The following is a 19,744-nucleotide window of genomic DNA, read 5'->3' on the forward strand; positions in this document are numbered from 1 at the left end:
CGGCAAAGTCAGTCTGGGGACAAAACTGCAGTGAACCAGCCAAATTAAAAAAAAAAAAAGCACTACCTATCCTTAAACTCCTGAGTTTGCACCCTGGGGGCCTGCAAACTCAGAAAAACGCACCATTTTTTCCCTGGATGTCAATGTTCATTAATCTTTAAAAAGCAATATGAATGAGAATGAATGAATGAATGAATGAATGTATCCATCCATCCATCCATCCATCCATCCCCAAGCCCATCAGAAATATATCAATTCCTTTTTATTAGCCCTATGCATAAAGCCCCACCCCAAACCAGGTTATTCTATTTCTGCAGTTCTCCAAACACTCGCTGCGTAGACACACAAAAATTAAAAATACTGAAAAGCCAGAGTGTCCTCCTCTTCCTTCCACGTGCCCAGCAACTGGCTTGTCACAGTGTGATGAGCTCCACCAGATTGCCTTTGGGAGGGGTCATGTTGTCCGGAAAGAAGTTCACCAAGGTGTCAAAGAGCTGAGTTCGTTGGGCGTAGACATGATCGACATTTGAAAACCCTGGAGATGGAGAGAAGAAAAGAACAGAGGAGATGAAAGGACTTGTGGAACGTCAGAATAAAGAAATCTGGTGGTTTCTTTGACCTCAGAGGTTCTATGAAAGCACTACAGAGAAGCACAAGGAACTGTTTACCCAAGACTATATACAAGCAAAAGGGTGGGCATACAGTTTCCATTCCATAAGCAGGATTTGGTATTTATATGTGGGCTGGTCAAGCAGCGTAGTGTGTGATGGACATCTGATCTAGCCTTCCCCAACCTGATGTCCTCCAGATGAGTTGGACTGCAGCTTCTAGAATTTCCAGCAGTCTCAACTGAATGCTGTGGAAGTTGCAGCTCTGACACATCAGAAGAAAGCCTGACTGGAGAACGGTGGGGTTGGCTGAATATGCCGACTCCAACTCTTATAGAACTTATGCTGAGATCTTCTCCAGTGGAGAGCTTTTTAACTGGGTCTGCAAGGGACAAATCTGGGGACCTTATGAATGCTCTACCACCCATCTACAGGATCTCCTTATAAGCGCTTCATTATTGTTTACTGACGTGCTAACTTTCAATCATAAAAAAAAAGGAATGGGCAAAATTAAGATCCAACAGGAGGATTAGGTGGCATGCAAGCACTGATTTGTTGAACCCTAGGTAGATCACCCTAGAGTTCAACTGCTGGAAACAAAACCCAGGCCTCTTGATATTCTCTTGAAATTGTTCAGTAAAGTTAGGGGACTTGCCAACCTGTTACAACTGGGCCAATGATTTCACAATAGGGATCTGCAACATCAGCTTCACCATAAAGCCTTCAACTTTCCACAAACCACATTAATGCTGTGGGATAAATCCATGAAAAAGCCACCTCTGTGGTGTCACAAAGCCACAGAAGAGCCTTCAGCAGTGCTCAAAGTAACGTTCAGACTAAGATGGATTTGGAAACGCAGTCTTCGATTCTGAGTTTTGGTGTTGGCATTCCAAATATGTAGCCTGAATCACTTGTTTCTTCCCAGTATTTCCATCGTGCTCCCTGCCTCCTAGAACTGTGCTGTCCCTGGGGGGAACCTTCATAGGATGTGGGAGAGGAAGGCTACCCAGCCCCAAAGGCTGTTTTGCAGTTATGATTATACAGTAGTGGAAGTGCTGGGGCGGGGGGCGGGGGGAGAGGGAGGATTATTATGATCTGCAAAGCTGAACTTGGATTTCTGGTTCTGGGAAGTTGAAATGTTGCTGTTTTCCTTGACAGGCTGCCCAAGGAGAGAGATTGCCTAGAACAGCCTGAACTAACCCATTTGATCAGTGCCATCAAAGCAAGCAAAGATCAAACTCATCCCGCCCCTCTCCCCGAACTCCAGCTGGCCAAGGGCTGCTGGCTCCCAGGATGACGTACCATGAGTTAATTTGTTTTGACCGATGCTTCCAAAGCTTATATGGATAATACCACCACGCGGTCTGTGTTCTAAGGCTCTGAAACCGAGCCCATGACGTTCCTGGGACTTCACCCAGAGCTGGTTTCTGAGGCAGCTGCAAAGCAGCCAATGTGAAGGGTACTCACCCAATGTGCTCAGATCTGAGCCAGACTTGAAAAGTGCCGAAGCCAGTAGCTGGAACTAGGAAGGGGGAAAACAACAACAAGAACAAGAGTTTTAACAAGTAAAATGTAGTGTTTGGGGAGGAAAAAGAAAGGGGTGGGGTAAGAAAACAGGGAGAGGATTGTCTTCCAACATTTAACACAGCCAAAGCAAGTTTTTGCTTTCTGCTGGTAATAAATACTAAGAGTCCCCCTCGGTGTTCATATACTCAGTCTTTCCAGCTCTGTTCATTTTTAACCTGTCATTGTGGCGCTTCAGAAAAGCAATGTGCCTCAACAAAAACTGCTGTTTGTTACAAGCCAGCTGGACCAAAATATAGCTCCATTCCAGGGAAATACTGTAGAGGGATGTGCATGTGTTTGTCTGCAATTATTTGCACAGATTTATATTTTGCCATCATGCAAAGGGGGCCATGGCATTCAGTCTCATTTTTACAGGGATGTCATTCCCTGGACTTGAGAAAACCTTCTGGACTTTAAGAGGTGGACAACATTGGGACATCTGTTCCCTGGCCAAATTCCTCAAAGGGAGGATTATATATCATTTCAGACAGACGGGCAGTTGTAAAGCACGCAGAAGGACTTTGCTAGACGTCTGGGCTGAGGCCCAAGGCCACCGGCTCTGAGGACTCCAACACAAGTCCAAATATTGCATAAACTGAAGGATAGCTCGGAAATCTGCCCAAAGTGGATGTGATGCAACACAACTGATGGAATCCATGCCCTAAGATCTGTCTTACACTGACTGAGACCATCAGTGGAGGCAATAAACAAACCATCAAATAAATAGATCATCTAAGACCATCGAGAGAGAGCATAATTAGATCCCACAAACAAACAAAGCAAAAATAAAACAATAGCTTTCTAATACCATTTTTTAAAAAATAATTCCACAAACACTAAATGCCCCTGCACCCAACCAACCTTGTATGGACTCAGAACTTAAACAGGGTTAAGTATTCGGGTTAGTATTCGGAGGAGAAACCAGGAGGGAATTCCAGGGCTGTAAAAGCTAGGCTGGAAAGATGAGGAAATACCCCAGAAGGTGGCAATGGTGAACCACTTCTGCTTTGCTACCAAGAAAACAGTGTGGACATGTCACTGGGAGTCCAGCTCGACACGAGGGTGTCTTTACACTGGGAGGCCTAACAGAGGTTATTAGCTATAATATTATGGAACGCTTCCAATATTCAGAAAAACTTCTGAATATCCCATCTGGGCAGCAAATGTCATAATGGAGGACTCAGGGGAAAGGCCTTCTCTGTGGCTCTGCCTGCCCTATAGAACAACGCCTCCCCGTAAGTCCATCAGGTGCTGACCCTGCTGTACCTTTTGCAAATCTTCAAAAACCTGGCTCTTCCAACAGGTCCTGGAGTGGTGTGAGCTACGATCTGCTCCCTGGTAAAGGGTCTGTCTTCTGACCGTGACCGGGTTCCGTTTTGTCCCTTTCCCCCATGTTCCACTGGGAATGACTGCTTATGGATGATCTGCTTATTCTTACTATTCTCTTGTTGTTTCTAATCCTAATATGTGAGCTGCCTAGAGTAGCTTCCGTGATGGAAGCGGAGTACAAGTTCATTAAATGAAGGAGTAAATCAAAGACAAGGGTGCTGAGGGTGGAGTGACTGTTATGGCGCTTTGATCGAATCCACCCTGGGGGAAAAACATGAATCTGTACGAGAGCTGCCTTTCCTTCAAATCTATGCTGAAAAACCATACTAACTCTGAAAATTCCTCAGGTGATGCCCTGGGTTCTTGGCTTCATTTACAGGTAGTCCTCAACTTACGACCATTCATTTAACGACAATCCAAAGTTACAATGGCCTTGGAATGAGTGCTTTACAGCCTGTAAACCACTTCCAAGCGATGCAAAACATCACACGCACACACCCCATGGTCACCTGATCACAATCTGGGCACTTGACAGCCGGCTCACGTTTACAGCAGCATCCCATGGTCACCTGATCGCGTTTTGTGATTTTCTTTTTCTGTTTTCCAGCAAAAAACACCAATTGGGGAAGCTTGGATTTGCTTAACGACCACGGTGATTCACTTAAAGACCACCATAAAATGGTCATAAAATCAGGTCTGGTCACGTGGTGACTTGACTTACAACCGCAACGACTTACGATGGAAATTCCAGTCCCGGTTGTAGCTGTAAGTCGAGGACTGCCTTACCGTATGACTGTATTCATTTTGAAAGTCAGCAAAGACATGAAGGGTGTGAAAAACAATACCAATAATCAGCCCATAGGGGCTACAGTGAACTGCAATATTACCTAGAATATTAATTCCGTGATTTAAAAAATCCCTCTTTCTCTGAGATACCCTTCAAGTTCTTCATATTGTTGGGCTAATAAAGCCGATCTCTCCAGAACACACAGTCTGATTTATTATAACCCCAAATGGCTATTGGAAACAGTTTCTACATGGCATCATGAGAGTGGGTGTGGGCGTATCTCTGTATTCTACGCACACGTGTATATTATTTTTACATATAAAATATCAAAACTTCCCACAACTGTAGTCCTTTGTTTGCAAACGTATCTGGTAGGAGAAATGCAAACACCAGGCCAAGGAAAGTTTTCCTTCAACCTCTAATATATTTAAGCAACATTACATGAAAAAAACAAAAGCTTTTTCCTCAAGCATTCCACTTCAGGCCACGTGTGGGAGGATCACTGGGTTAAATGTTCTTCCCATAAGGATATGGGTTAGGGTTAAGACAGCCACGGAATCAGAGAACCACAGAGAATTTGTAAAAAAGGGGAGAAAACGGAGGAGGAAGCCCACGGGGCTGTTGTAAGGTGGATGAATCCAGTGATGGCTGGGATGCACCTGGCAACTGACAAAAGTCAACCTGGGCCAGCTGCAAAGCCTCATCGGTTTCCCTTCGTCGGCGTATGCTCTGATGCTAACGGCAAGAACAGTAATCAGGCCATCCAAGTGAAACCTTACAAATATGCCACAATGCCATCAGCACGCAGGATGCTTTAAGACAAACTCCCATCGTCCGAGTTAACCATTTAACCAAAAAAAGTCATTACAAGAACAAAATTATTATTGGTGTTGTTATTATTTAAATTTATATGCCACCCAACTCCCAAAGACGTTGGATGGTTACATTAAAAACAAGAAAAAATTACAATGATAGATATAAAGGAAGAGTAAAGATAGTAAGGTTGGCAAAAAAAAAATCTGGACAGGAACGAAAAGAAACCAATGCCCAAAATAACAGGAAGCCAAGCGATATCCGACCATTTTTTAAATTGTGTCTTTATCACATGTGAGGTGTACACACACGCATACACACACTCCCACTACTACCCAGAACTGAGCAACCATGGCTTTGTCATCCAGGTGCTTCAGAAACGCCGATGCCAGCGACTCTTTCCATGCGAACAGGAAAAGGCAGGGAGGCCACCACTTACCTCCTTCGTCTCCTCAGGATCTGAGTGATCCACAGTGACAAACAAGTCGTTCTGCAAATATTTCAGGGCACTTAGGGGATCTGTCTGGGCTTTCTCTTCAAACCTGTGGAGACACACAAGACCAGGAGGTAGCTCGCAGGTGCCGGAGACAGCTCAGGAGAACTCGGAAGACCATGAGGAAAAAGCCCAGCATCCAACTCTGAGACACACAGCTGCCCGGTCCCATTTCTGCTGGGCTGTCCAAGACCTCGCCTCCATTTGGACTTGAGCCTTGCCATTAAACGGCGGAAGACCAGACCTAAGGGGCGGACTTAGGTTTGGACTTGACTGAGCTCCTAAAAGAACAGCGGGAGGGTTTCCCAAGGAGGAAGCGTCAATGCTTATTTTTCCTAAGCACTTGCAAAAGGTTGAGATGCTAAATGCCGTGATGTAGTAGTGAACGCTGTAATGATGGGGAGGGGAGATTATTTTTAAGGGCTGCATGCTGTTGTGAGGATTTAATCACAAGTTTAGCTGGAAGGCAAAAGCTTCATCATGATGCCAGAAAAAATAACATCCTTCAGAAGGCCACAGCTGGGTAAGAGAAGTTCTTTGGGGCCCACTTTTAGGAGTTCCATTATACCAATTCCTTAGTAAATCATATTTCACACCTACCAATATTTCAAGATGTTCAGGAAAGCACATGGGTGTTTTCTGTGGCCTTCCCTTCCCTCCTTTTATTCTAATGACCCCAGATGGAAGACGGCTGTAACGTCTGACCCCGTCTCCATGCTCGGTAAGACCTGGCACTTCCTAGCACACAATGCCTAGCTCTGCGGAGCACTTGTGCTCAGGCGTGAGAGGCTTTTCATCTGCAGCTCGGACGAAGACGGCAGCTAAATTAATCTGTTTCCTGAACACTCTTCAAGAGGCAAACCAGCGTCCATCAGCTGTTTTTCCAACATAGCAGTGTTTTGTACTCTATTTACCAGGCACAAAGATGAGCTTGAATTTAAGACATTCCCACCACCAAACGAAGAACTAACAACAACAACAAAATCACAATTATGAACATCCCCCACCCCTGCCCCCTACACAATGTTCAGGTTTACCTTAGAATCACAGAATGTAAGGGTGGGAAAGGATGGGACCTCAGAGACCATCTAGTCCCGCTGTAAGTGCCCACAACCCACTTTTTCTCACCCATGCGCAGAAACAGCAGAAACGATGGAGAAAAGAAAGATGGAGGTAGGGAAGTGGAAGCTGATCTCAGAAGGGAAGGGAAAGTGGAGAAGAAAATGGGGAGGGAGGGGGCAAGGGGAACAGGTAACTGGACAAAAAGGGCTGAAGTGCGTCCCCATGCTGAAGCAGGGGCTTTGAACCCTCCTGCTAACTCCTGAACCCAGGAAATAAATGCCTGCAGGGAGGCAGGAGGAGGTGTCCTTGTTCCTGGCGGGAGAAAAGTAGTTTCTGCTTTTGGGCAGCATTTAAACAGTGTAGCTGGAATATAAGAGGATCAATTTTTCTCCCCTCCTGCCTAAAACCTTAAAATGGGGAGGGGAGAACAGCTCATCTTCCTTTCAGGTAAAAACAGTATGTGAATTTTTATAAAGCAGGTCAAAATTAGTACCTATGACAGGAGCAGGCACCCCTTTTGTGGCCCAGGCATTTGCCTCTCCACCCCTCCACCCACGTACTCAAAATGAGGGTCCCAGAGGGTCATATGGGGACAGGGTGGGGTGGTGATGTCACCCGGCAGAAGGAACATTTGGGGTCAAATGCAGCCTGTGGACTCTCCACTCCGAAATCTACACCTTTAGAAGCTGACCGCACTATTAAAATGCTCCTCACGTGCATTCTACGTGTAGTGCGGAGTGGGAGTGGTCTGCGTGCACGGATGGTATGTTGTGCACACCAAGAAATAAACACCGGCACATCTAGAAGGCACAGCACCTCAATCTGGCCTCGTAAGGGGCCAAGTTAGGGAAAAGTAACAGAAAAACGGAAAGGTAATGGAATCAGATTGTTGAAGCAACAGGCAAAGGTAAGGCAAAACCTCTCCTAGCACTTTAATTGCACTTCAATGTGTATATTTAGGGTGCAGTGGGAGAGGAACAAGGAGAGGCAAGTTGTACAGAAAGGAGACTACCCTTGCCAACTACTGTCCTGTTTGTATTTCAGTGAAAACAGCCAGAATGAGCTCCCTTGAAATAAACTAAATAGAAAAAAAAAAGCCACAGGCTTTAATGGCTGCCTTTATGGACCTTAAGGCTTCGTTATCCAGGGAATGAGAGAGCTCTATTAAAGAGGGGGGGTTGCCCTGTTCCCCCCCGCCCCCGCCTTTGTTCCTTCCCACCAAAGCACCCCCCGCAGGCCTGTACCTGTGCTTCCTTATCAAGTACTTGCAATGGCGAAGCAAGTATTCCTTGGACGGCCGGCAGAGTTTCAGCGACCAGAAGTCATCCAGCCTCATCTTTGGAGAACAGGATTTGCCTGGGTTCCCTCCAAACAGATAATGGACCTGGAAGGGGTAAGCATGGAGAGATCTGGTCATAAATAACAGGAAACCATCTCGGCCTTGGAGACATTGCCCAGGGAGCACGACTGGACTTGCGGCCAAAGGCCTGTGGCTGCTGCTCCTGCAGCTGTGCCCACAGCTGTTTATGGGGCAGGCACTTCGCACCCTGTAAAAATGCAGAGAAGGAAGGAGGCCACAGGTCTGCATCTCCTTTCTCTGAAGAGAGGGTGAGACACCCTGGAAATACACCCAAACATATAAACCACCATTGCTGTCCTGCGAGACAGGAGTAGCTGCATTAAGTGCAACAACTGCTTGCTGCTCTTGTCCAGGCACTCCAGGAAGTAGGACAGTCCATGAAGTAATTTCTGAATCACCCCAAGAAGGTCAGAGTGGGCTACAGGTAGTCCTCGCTTAACAACCATTTGTTTAGTGATGGTTCGGACTTACAATGGTGCTGGAAAAAATGACTTGCGACTGCTCCTCACATTTACCATCGTTGCAGCGTCCCCACACTCATGTGATCACAATTTGGGCACTTGGCAACCAGTTCGCATTTATGACCATTGCAGCATCCTGTGGTCACGTGAGCACCACTTTTGACCTTCCCGGTTGGCTTCTGGCAAGCAAAATCAATGGGGAACCACGTGGTTCGCTTAACGACCACACAGTCTGCTTAACACCCACAGTGATTTGCTTAATGACCACTGCAAAAAAGGTTGTAAAATTGGGTTGGGTCCGCTTAATGACCACTTCACTTAGCAACCCAAATTCCAGTCCCAATTGCAATCATTAACCGAGGACTACCTGTAATTATAATCTGAAATGTGTGTGTTTTTTAAATTAAAATATTGCACGTAACAAAAATTAAGAGAAAAGAATTTAAAAGGCACAGATTAGGGCCCCATCTTGGTTGTAGTTGGGACAACTGTCGTTTTCATTTAAAAGTCAGACAAAATGCTGTTTTAACAAGCCAATCAGACGTAAACTAAGAAGGTGCTGGAATAATCTCCCCAAGGCAAGTTTCATAAACAAGCTGTCACCTTGCAAAGAAGCTCTGACCATGTTCCGCTAGCTAGACTCTTTTTTTTAGAAGTGACTATTTGTAGCTCAGGGATGAACTGTGGAGTCCTTGGTGCTCTCTGAGCCTTGTTGTTTTCCTGCAGACATTTCATTGCCAGACTAGGCGACATCTTCAGTGCGAACCACTGAAGTTCGCACTGAAGATGTTGCCTAGTCTGGCAATGAAACATCTGCAAGGAAACAACAAGGCTCAGAGAGCACCAAGAACTCCACTCTTTTTTTTGGCAGGACCCAGAGAAGGGTCCATTTGTATGAAAAGCAGGCATCTTTCAAAGAAAACAGCCCCCCAGTTAGGCTAAAAATGAGAAGGACAAACTGCCCAGAAAGAAGAGGACAGTCAGTGCAGTTGACACATGGTTAGCCAACAAAGCCCATGCCAGAAAGCAATTGGGCCACCTCATTTTGCATTCAAACGCTCTTCAAGGGCAGCCCCATGCTGAGCAGATTGCAGTAATCTCAACAGGCAGCAACCAAACCCCAACCACTCTAGCAAGGGGCATTTTCTGCAGCAGGAGGCACAGCTGGTGTCACCACTGAAACTGGTCCCTTATGGAGCAATGCCTGGTCAAGAAGCACTTCGGCTGCTGTTTCAAGGGGAATCTGACCATATCTGGAACAGTTCTACCCCTCCCCTCCCAATCATCACCCCCCAGGAAGAGGATACTAAGGCACAGCTGGCTTCCAGACCTCAGGTTTGACAGCTTTTGCCTTCTGTGCCCTCCTTTCCTCTAAAAGCTGTCAAAGCGGAGGCTCAGATTTGGCTCTCCTTCCTGAAGATAATCTTGCCTACGCCAGCAAGCCATCTTCATGTCACGGTGCATCCCTTCCTCTGCTAAGAGAGAAGCCATATGCAACGAGGGCTGGATTTGGCCGAGTTGTCACTCAACCCAATCCTTACCACGGCAACCAGGAGACCTATCATACCTCTCGCAGGAGCTTCACCCAGTCTTTAGAGTTACGATGACCACCTTGACACCATACCACATTCTCAAACACCTTACCTTGTGCAATTCATCATACACAAGCTGGTGTGCAAAACGTGGACAGGGCTCTTCTTCTTGAAGGCTTTTGTTTGAGTTCTCTTTGGCTGCTTGATCATTCTTGTAGACACATGACCTGAAATACAGCGCATGGGCACCCAGAGGTCAATTGGCAAGTCTGACATCTCCCCTTAGCTGCGGTTCTACCACGTATATAGCCTGACTGCTAACCCATTATCTGGATTCCTACAAAGCTGACCAAATGGGTTGTGTCTGCACAACACACCAAGCTACCAAACGTCTAACCAAGGTTAACTGTGAACATACCCACTAACTCTTCACCATGCCCTGGTTGGGTTGTGTGACTGACTGCGGCCTTTTTCTTTGCCTCATCAGGACGTCCTATTTAGCAGCAGCTTAAATCATCTCCATCAGAACACAAATTACCCAGCAAACAAATAAAGGCTGTCTGAATGTATATAACAGCCTTAACGATGAAAGAGACTGCTGAGAGCTGCCATGAACTCATAAGCTTTTTTTGAGCAGGAGAGAGAAACGAGGGTAACAAAACCAGGTTTGGACAAAGCCATGATGCAACTGTGATAGTTACAATGGAAATCCATGTTGAGAGGCAATTATGAAATAGGGCAGTATAGAAATGTAGTTAGGAAATACATTGATCTCAAAAGGCCCAATTGCTCTGGAACACCCCATTGCAGGATTTGGACCTTGCAGTTTTTTTCTCATAAAAGACAGGTTGCGGTGAACAATCGGGTAAAATATGTCCTTTGATTAAATAGTTAAGAGCTAGAGAACAAAAGATCTCGATACCAAGGTACGCTTTCTCCTTCCATATATATTATTCATTTATTGCATTTACGTCCTGCCTCTTTGGGGAGCTGAAGGTGGCATAAACAGGGGTAATTATGGGCATGGCCATTCTCCAAAACAGCCATGCTAGACTTGGAATAGGACCTCCAGCTAAGACTTCAATATGGGAAAAGGGGGCCTCCGTCAAGCCCCACACAGCTGGGCAAGAACAAGGAAGCAAGAGCGACACTGATTTCCATAAGTCTCTTTAATGCTCACCTGGGTTAAACAGAGAATCTTGGAAACTACAATAGAGACTGAAACAGTGATGAGTTTTCGGGCAGAATGGCCATGGTCTAATTTTCTTTTGTACTGATGTTTCACCAGCAGCTGTGGCTGCATCTTCAGAGGCTGAGTGAGCTGCTCTGGGGTATATCTCTCAGTAACTTATAGGAACCTGATGTGGGCTTAACAGACCCTTGTCTTTGAAGCTGGCAAGCTGCTCTCTTAGTTGTTCACGTCATGCAAGTCCAAGAAAGCTGGTTCTTGATTAGTTCTTCTGACTGGTCAATTCTGAAGAAATTCTAAGAGTACCAGTTCCTGATTGGTCTGTCTTTGAGTCCAGCTGCTGAACATCTGAATGAAAGAAAACTAGACTGTGACCATTCAGCCCAAACCTCCTCACTGCTTCATTGATGCCAGCCGTGAAAGCTTACACCAATATACAATAGGGATTTCCTAACCTCATTTGTAATTAAGAGACTTAGACTCTTTGAATACTTCAACATAGTTTTTTCCAGAACTCTCCCGACCTGGGTTAAGTTGCCATTTATGGGATAAGCTGTCAACTGACTTACCTGCCACTATTTCTTCCCTTCCCAGAATCTCTCACTGCCATTTAGATATCCCAAACCTAGACCATTTAGGGTTCGACAGAGTTAATCGCCAACACTTGCAATTTCACTGACTATTTTCCCCGAAAAGAGACCAACAGCGAACAAGTGACATGGGGTTTGACTGCAAGTGACACGGGGTCCCTTGGGCCGTTCTCTGAGACCTAGCATCTGCTACTTTGCACCAGCTGAAGGTTCCAGCATGCCTTCAAAGACAGCTCCACATATGAAGAACTGCAGCAATCTCTTGTGTCGGCTGCCAAAGCACGGAAGATACTTTCTATTGGACTCAGCACAACATTAGTGCTAACAGTAACTTTCATTTCTATGCACACAAGGTGCTCTTGCAGGAAACTAGTATTTCTCCTTTGTTCACTGTTGTAAAGACACTAACAGGACCACCAAACACTCAATGTTTCCACAAGATCTCTGCTAACCCAAACCACCTAAACATCACAGCAAAAATGCCACTATTACACATTCACATATTAAAAATGGTTTGCTTATCACATGCAAGTCTTTTCCTTGATGCAGGAAACTGCATTCCAAGTCACATACATTCTATTCATTCTATACCCTTCATACTCTACCCATTATTAACAGAAGTCACTGAGATGCCTGGCAATGAAAGAGGACCGATAAATTAAAAAATCTAAGTTTTAATACTAGGAAACCTTTCTAAACACAAATACCAGCTGAGGAAAATCCCAAATAAAACTCACAGAAGTGGCAGAACAAATGCCACAAGGCTTACATTCTTTTGCTGCAGGTTGGCAAAAGGAATGTCAGATTACAAATGATCCCACTTGGAAAGTCAAAAAGATGTCCACTTAGCGCTAGGGACCTAGCGCTAAGTGGACATCTTTTTGACTTTCCAAGTGGGATCATTGTGAGGCATTCCACAAATGGCACAACACCACTGCAAAGGTCGTCTGCTTAGCAGCTATCTACCATCCCTCTTTTGCAGATGCATCTAGGGAAGGCCTCAAAGGAGCTTAGTATTGATGAAGGTCCAAAAGGGAGAAACTGATTCTTAGCCAAGCTATCCAAGTGAATGCCACCTCTAGGTTCTACTCGCAACAGTCACTGCAGATACTGAAGGGGGCAATAAAAGGGACTGGGATAACTCCAGCTACTCCGCCGGAGGGATCAGATACACTTTGGCTCTAAGGCTCAACCAGCTGAACACACAGACAGAAAGTGCAAAGCGTGTTTGGCTTGGGCCTCAAGCCTTGACTTCACCCAAGAGGTAGGGCATCTGATTCGGCTGAATCCCAGTTTATAAATCAAATCAAGCTGATCTGGAAAGAGTCATTAGGTGGCTGAATCAGAAAGCGGCTTCCCTAAAACAGATTTTAAAAAAAACAAAACTTGAAAACCAGCATCCCCCTCAAACTCTCTGTTAAGAAAACGAGGCAGTCAGAAGCCTAATTTTTAATGCTGCTGCTGTTTTCTCAGTATTCCACTCTTTTCTTGACTGTCTAGTCAATTTAGCTTGAAGGCTGCCATGCCACTACAGGACACAAGTTACAGGTGCATTTGTACCTGTGAAGATGTCCTAACAGCCAGGAACCACGCTGAGACGAGGAGTAGGTCTCCAGTGTTTTATTACTGCTACATTAGACAGAAAATCCTAACAAACTGAAGAAGCGTGGGAAAACCCAGACAGATAAACCCCAAAAGTCAAGGCAGCTCTGATCTGTGTCTCTTTGAATGGCTGCTCCACTCTTCCCTACTACGCATGCGTTTTCCCCCCGGGATGGGGGCCCCTTCCTGCTCGCCCTCAGTACTCATGACAGAACCCTAAAAAAACAAGCAAACCTGTATTGTGCTTGTGTGAATGGAAAACGAAACCAGAACTTTATGAGTTCTAAATGATCCTGTTTCAAGTGGCCCCTTGCAAAGGCAGACGAGCCACTTCTGGCTCTGACCAGTTCATTTATTGGCATCTGCAGCTTCCGCCTCCCTGCGAGGGGGTGTGGCTTTCGTTGATCGAAGGGCTGGTTCCAAGAACCGCCAGTGTGCCCTCTTCTCTGTTGCCAGCATGACCTCTGCTAAAGGCAAGAAGAGACCCACCAAGCTGCTCCCCGAGAAAAACGATCTCCTGCTTACCAGCTGTTTCGGACGATGTCGTAAATCCAGAAGGAATTCCGGACGTTCTCTTCCCGCTTCTCCTTGTCTTTACTCAGTCCAGACAACACGTGGATCTCATTCAGTTCCGGATCGATGGTAGCTCTTTGGGTGAAGCCAGTCATCGGAACTATCAATGGAGGAGAACAAAGGACCGTTACATCTCTCAGGGAGAGCTGCTGCCAGCATCGAGCTAAGAGGCAATAAACGAACCACCAGATGGCGGATGCGTCACAGAATCCGAAGGCGCTCGGCCAGGCTCGTGTCTTTTTGCGGCTTCGTGGACGTGAACTCTCACGTAATAGTTAAAAGGAAAATTGGTGGAAGGGTGGCTATTAATGCCGTTTTTAAACCCTTTCATTGGATACTTTCACTCCCAAACTGAAATGAAGTGACAGGCGGTACCAAGCTGGCAGCCTACTTTTGCGAGCCGGCTCCTGGGAGGTGGAATCAACACGTCTAGAGGGATCCATAGTGACAGAAGTTGATTTTAAGGCACCACAACAGTGAGAAGTGAATACGTTTCACACAAAAATTAACACAGGATAGCCACGAGCATACATATTTTTTGCACACAGAGGCCACTAACACCCAAACAAAGATTTCCAATTTGATCCAGACTCGACCCAGCATTTTGTACCTTCTCGATCTAGCCCCATCCTATCCCTGGAATGGAGACTGACTGAAAGCAGGGCATTTGGGGCTGGAGCGATCGCCAGCACCGTGCACCTTTTTAATGACACGAGAGGAGGACGAAAAGCTCACCTAGCTAGGCCACACTTCCATAACCTCTTCTCTCTCTCTCTCTCTCTCCTTAACTATTCCATTTAATGTATTTTCCTGCTGCTGCTCCAAGACATTCTCTGTAATCCTCAGAACCATCCTGTGAAGTAGGACAGGACAGGACAGGACAGGACAGGACAGGACAGGACAGGACAGGACAGGACAGGAGGAGGATCTGATGAACCCACAATCACCAGGGAGCTTCATGGAGGAGGCAAAACTCAAGATGAATCTCCTCAGCACTGATGAAGATCATGTGCCATCAAGTTGGTCTCGCTCTGAGTGACCACACAGACATATTTTCTCGGAATGATCTCTTCCCTGCCTAGTTCTTTCCTCCCCAACCATAGCAGAACACAGCATAACCCTTGCACTGGTTCTCAAGTAAATAATCCAGAAAGGAAACCTCTAACTGGGTGAGGCTGATGCTTCTATAAAACCTAGCTCTGTCGGTCCGTAGCTGCACCCTTACTCAGAGGAGAAGAGCGGAGCCGAATTGAACGGGCCAGCGCACAGCCCTCCAAAGCCACTCATTCGGGAACCCACCCTGGGAATTTAAAGCAAAAGGGAGAATTGTTTCATGAGGAATGCTAAGGTGGCCCTGAAAGGGATAGGCCAAAGCCGCACCGGAGTGTGTTTCCGCTTAAGATGATGCCTGGGTGCCCTGGAGGATGGCTGAGGACCTCCCATTAATTCCCATAAAAGCATAATCAAATAATTGGCTGTTCTAATTGTTTACTGGGTAGGTCCTGTTCCTGTTTCCCAGAGCAACCGGCCTTTTAGCTGGCATGTGAAACCGGCATGTGATCTGGGCGCTGGTTCTGTTTTTCTCTCCTCTCCTTCTGGATCATTTTACAGGCATGCGGAAGGGGGGGGGAGCAATCTGGGCAAAACTGCCCGACATCGGGTCAAGTTGCTCGGGGTTGGGGGTGGTTGCAGATCCCATCGGTGCACACGTGCAAGCACCCCGGCCTCCTTTCTCACCCCGGGCATTCCTCCTGAAGCCACAGGCCGAGGGCAGCCCAGCTGCGACTCAACCTTGCCGGCCCCAGTTTTTTCCTCCAAGCTTTTCCCAACTCTGAAGGGCGGAGGGGGGGAGGGACGCACATCACGGCGTGACTAAGCAGTTCTCGGCAGCATAAACATGAGAGGCAGCATTAAACAAGAAAAAGCCGCGTGTGACTCAGATGCATGGAGAGGAAAGCAAAACAAAGCGAAAACCCTCGGGCCCCGCACTGGGTTTGTATTTGTGACCTCGTTAACACGCTGGTGGAAAAGAGAGTGCCTCCTGGAATTATTTTGAATATGAGAAGCAGAGAGGCGGCGATGACGCCTGAGGTCCGAATCGGAAGCACCCGGTGTGGTTGGGGGCGATGAAGGCAAAACGGGCGTCTTGAGGCGTTCAGTGCTGCACCCGGGCCTGGACTGCGGCCAAACATCATGGGGACAGGACAGAATCTGCAACTTCCAAAGAGCAGCCACGAAGCTGGGGTTTTGACCACCGGGAGAGGGAGCGCACTCCTCCCACCAAAACAGGTCTTCGAATGGACAGACCTAGCCACCCTCACCGTTTTAGCTCTGTAAAAGGGGGGAAACAGAGATCTGTAGGTGACTACAGGTAGTCCTCGCTTAACTACCACAATTGGGACCAGAATTTCAGCTGCTGAACAAAGCAGTCATTAAGCAAATCTGACTCGATTTTACATCCATTTTTGCGGCGGCCATTAAGCAAATCACCATGGGAGTTAAGCGAACCACGTGGTTGTTAAGCGAAACAAGCAATTCCCCATTGATTCTGCTTGCCAGAAGCCAGCCAGGAAAGTCGAAAATGGTGATCATGTGACCACGGGATGCTGTGACAGTTATAAATGCGAACTGGTTGCCAAGTGCCCAAATCGTGACCGTGGGGCGCTGCGACAGTCGTGTGAGCACCGGTCACAAGTTGGTTTTTCAGCACCATCATAAGTCTGAACCCTCACTAAATGAATGGTTGTCAGGCGAGGACTACCTGTACACAGAAAGAAGCATGGAACAGACTTCCATCCTAATCATGGCAACAATTTAAAATGGGAGATGACGAAGTAACATCATGCAGTGGAATGGCCCAGTCAAAGTCCTGACCGTCATCCTACAGAAATGTTGGGGAAGCACCTGAAGTGGGCAGTTCGTGTGAGGAAGCCCACCAGCAACCTCTTCTGTGAGCAGGAATGTGCTAAAATTCCTCCCAGTCAATGTGCAGGACTGAAAGTTTTGTTGCAGTTATTGCAGCCCAGGGGGTTACACCAGTTACTGAAAGCAAAGGCTGAGGTACTTTTGCCAGACACAAATATGTAGCTCTGCATCATTTTCCTCAATAAATCAATGAACAAGTATAATGTTTTTGACTCATTTGTTGAATTGGGTTCTCCTTATCTAGTCTGAGGACTTTTGTGGAGAAGACATCACGTTTTAGGTCATACTGATGCCGAACTGTTGAAAACTAGAAAGGTACCAATAGAAGAGAATATATGAAGCTCAGGGTTGAACTGTGGAGTCCTTGGTGCTCTCTGAGCTTGGTTGTGCACTGAAGATGTTGCCTAGTTGGGCAACGAAACGTCTGCAAGCCAACAACCAAGCTCAGAGAGCACCAAGGACTCCACAAATTAGAAACGATTCACAAACTTTTAAGCACCACTGTACCTGGCTCCTCCCTCCCCTTAACATGTCTATTCAATAAGAAATTAATTATACTCTACCTAAATGAATTTACAACACATTGCCAAGAATTTACACAGCACTCTAAGTCTACTTGCACAGAATCCTAAAGTTGGAAGAGGGTGACTGACAGCATGTCAACCCCACTAGGTAGACCAGACCAGAAAACCAACTCAACAGGAGGGCAAAAACCACTTTTATTGAGATGGGCTGTAACAACAGATTCTTGAAAGTCGACTGTGCTGTTCCTTCTCCTCCTTATAGTTCAGTGAATCAGGGAGGTGTCTGCCTGAGCTGCTTAATTCTGGAATTAAAAATTCTCCAGCCCCTTTTGCTGAGGCAACAGATCCTGAATATCTCCATCAAGGTCATCTTCCTTATTTCCTACAGACCACCTCCTCCCAGAGCTGGAATCCCAATCAAAATATCCGGGATGGATGGCTGTCCAGCCTCAGCTTTAATACGTCTTTCAAAGACAAGGCTCTAGAACTAGTTCTGTGTGACATCTTATAGATATGTTCTCAAGACTTTCCTGTTCTTTCCTCATAAGATTAAGGTTCAAGTCCCCTAATCACCCTTGTGGCCCTTCTTGCGGTATTGTTCAATTTTTTTTAAGTGTAGCACTGGAACTGGGCACAATGCTTGAGATGGGATCCAACCAAAGCTGGATGAAGCAGAACTCCGATATCTTGTGAGCTGGAAACTACACTTCTGTGGAGTTCTCGATGCACCAGTGCAATCCTGAGCTACGTATATTCTCTTCTATTGGAACTGTATTTCCGTTGATGAATTTAATTTTTTCTCTTTTTCACTGTATTTAAAATACGTGGAAGTCCTGTTGGGCGACTGAGTAGGCTAGTAAAAAAAATATGGCTGAGGAAAAAGCGGCCTGACTTTCTCGTAAGTCTGCCGCACTTGTTTTAAACACTCACTTGTTGAGTTCCTCTTTAAAGGGAGAAAACAGCTTTGCAAACTAGCTTCGGAGTGAAGGCACTTCATCTGGGTAAAACTCATTCAGAGACTTTTATTCAGCCTTTTAAATGCCAATAAATCCCACAAATAAATATACAAAAATAGGACTCCAAAGCTTCCTTTTTTTAGAATCTCATCTAGCACAGCAAGAGAGGTGGGTGGGGAGGTGGAAAGAGCCTTATTCTCCAACAGTGAAGCGGATGCAGAGCAGTGTTTCTCGACCGTGGCAACTTTAGGGTGTGTGGACTTCAATGTGCTTCTTCATGCTGCCTGGAGGATTCTGGGAGTTGAAGTCCACACATCTTAAAGTTGCCGGCGTTGAGATACTCAAAACTAGAGTATCTTTGCACCCAAAAGTCCCAAGACATCTCCAGGTAAGGGTAGAAAAATGCCCCCCTGAAACTCTGCAGATTGCCGGCAGCATTGATTATAGCTGCTCGACTGTACGGTATCTCCATACATCCCAGTGGACAACCAGAATCATCTCCAAAATCACAACTGCTCATGTGAGTATGCAGCTGCAGATGGTGCCTTGCTTAACAACAGGGGCACAGGGCATGAAGAAACATCTGGAGCAATTTCACAAACCCATTACAAGCTCAGAGGTTAACCCATGAGGCAGGGTGGAAAGGAGGAGGAGGAGGGGGCTGTTCTCTTTCTCATTCCTGGAAAAATTCCAAGAACAGTAATCTAAGAGCAGCCTTACTGAATCATATTCAAAGGATGTACCTAACGGAGCAGCTTTTCCACCAAAGTGCTCAGTTTGATTCTCCTTGGGAATATGTATTTTTATTTTAGTTTGCAATATTGGTAACCCACCCGAATCAGAAAACTCTGGATGGCCTACAATGCAGTATACGTGCAAGAACAAAACACAGACTGATCAAACCCACCCACCCAAAATGAAACATCTACAGCAGTTCAACAGACCTAAAAATGCTGCAGAATGAAGTTTTTACTCCTTGATGGAACGCTAGGAGAGAGGAAAACTAAACCAACATACTTTTGCAGTGGGGACACCCCCAGCAGGTCCTCCTGAATCAGGTGGACCGATTCCGTTTTGGTAAGATGGTGCCTGATGTACTCCATGTGTAGGATGTGAAGGCAACAGAACTTGCCCCGTGATTTCCCTCCCCCATGATGGGAATGTGCAGACATATGGCCTCTGAAGCATAAGCGCCATTTAGCTCTTATGAGCAATAACCACTGGAGGATCTTTCACCTTCTGTGAATGTGTCCCATTCTCTTTTGTTAAACAGGCATCAAGAATCGTGTCCACCACCACTTTCTGTAGCAGCTAAATCTGGAAGCTGAGGTCAAGAGCAAACAGCTTTTCAATCAGGCTGTCCAGAGTGACTCA

The 19,744-nt window shown here is 46.2% G+C and overlaps 1 protein-coding gene across 1 annotated transcript in view; it reads right to left on the bottom strand.

Moving 5' to 3' along the window:
* Nucleotides 1-245: 245 nt before the first annotated feature.
* MKLN1 (muskelin 1) overlaps nt 246-19,744 on the bottom strand; it is a 106,823-nt gene continuing 87,324 nt past the window's right edge. The window contains exons 14-19 of the mRNA XM_063307966.1: nt 13,918-14,065; nt 10,124-10,238; nt 7,903-8,042; nt 5,543-5,645; nt 2,076-2,130; nt 246-535 (exon numbers count right to left, since the gene is read on the bottom strand). Coding sequence (XP_063164036.1) covers nt 414-535; nt 2,076-2,130; nt 5,543-5,645; nt 7,903-8,042; nt 10,124-10,238; nt 13,918-14,065 — 683 coding nt within the window. The 3' untranslated portion in view covers nt 246-413. The remainder of the gene's footprint in view (nt 536-2,075; nt 2,131-5,542; nt 5,646-7,902; nt 8,043-10,123; nt 10,239-13,917; nt 14,066-19,744) is intronic.

Source organism: Candoia aspera, chromosome 7 (genome assembly GCF_035149785.1).
Source record: "Candoia aspera isolate rCanAsp1 chromosome 7, rCanAsp1.hap2, whole genome shotgun sequence".
Taxonomy (NCBI): Eukaryota; Metazoa; Chordata; class Lepidosauria; order Squamata; family Boidae; genus Candoia; species Candoia aspera.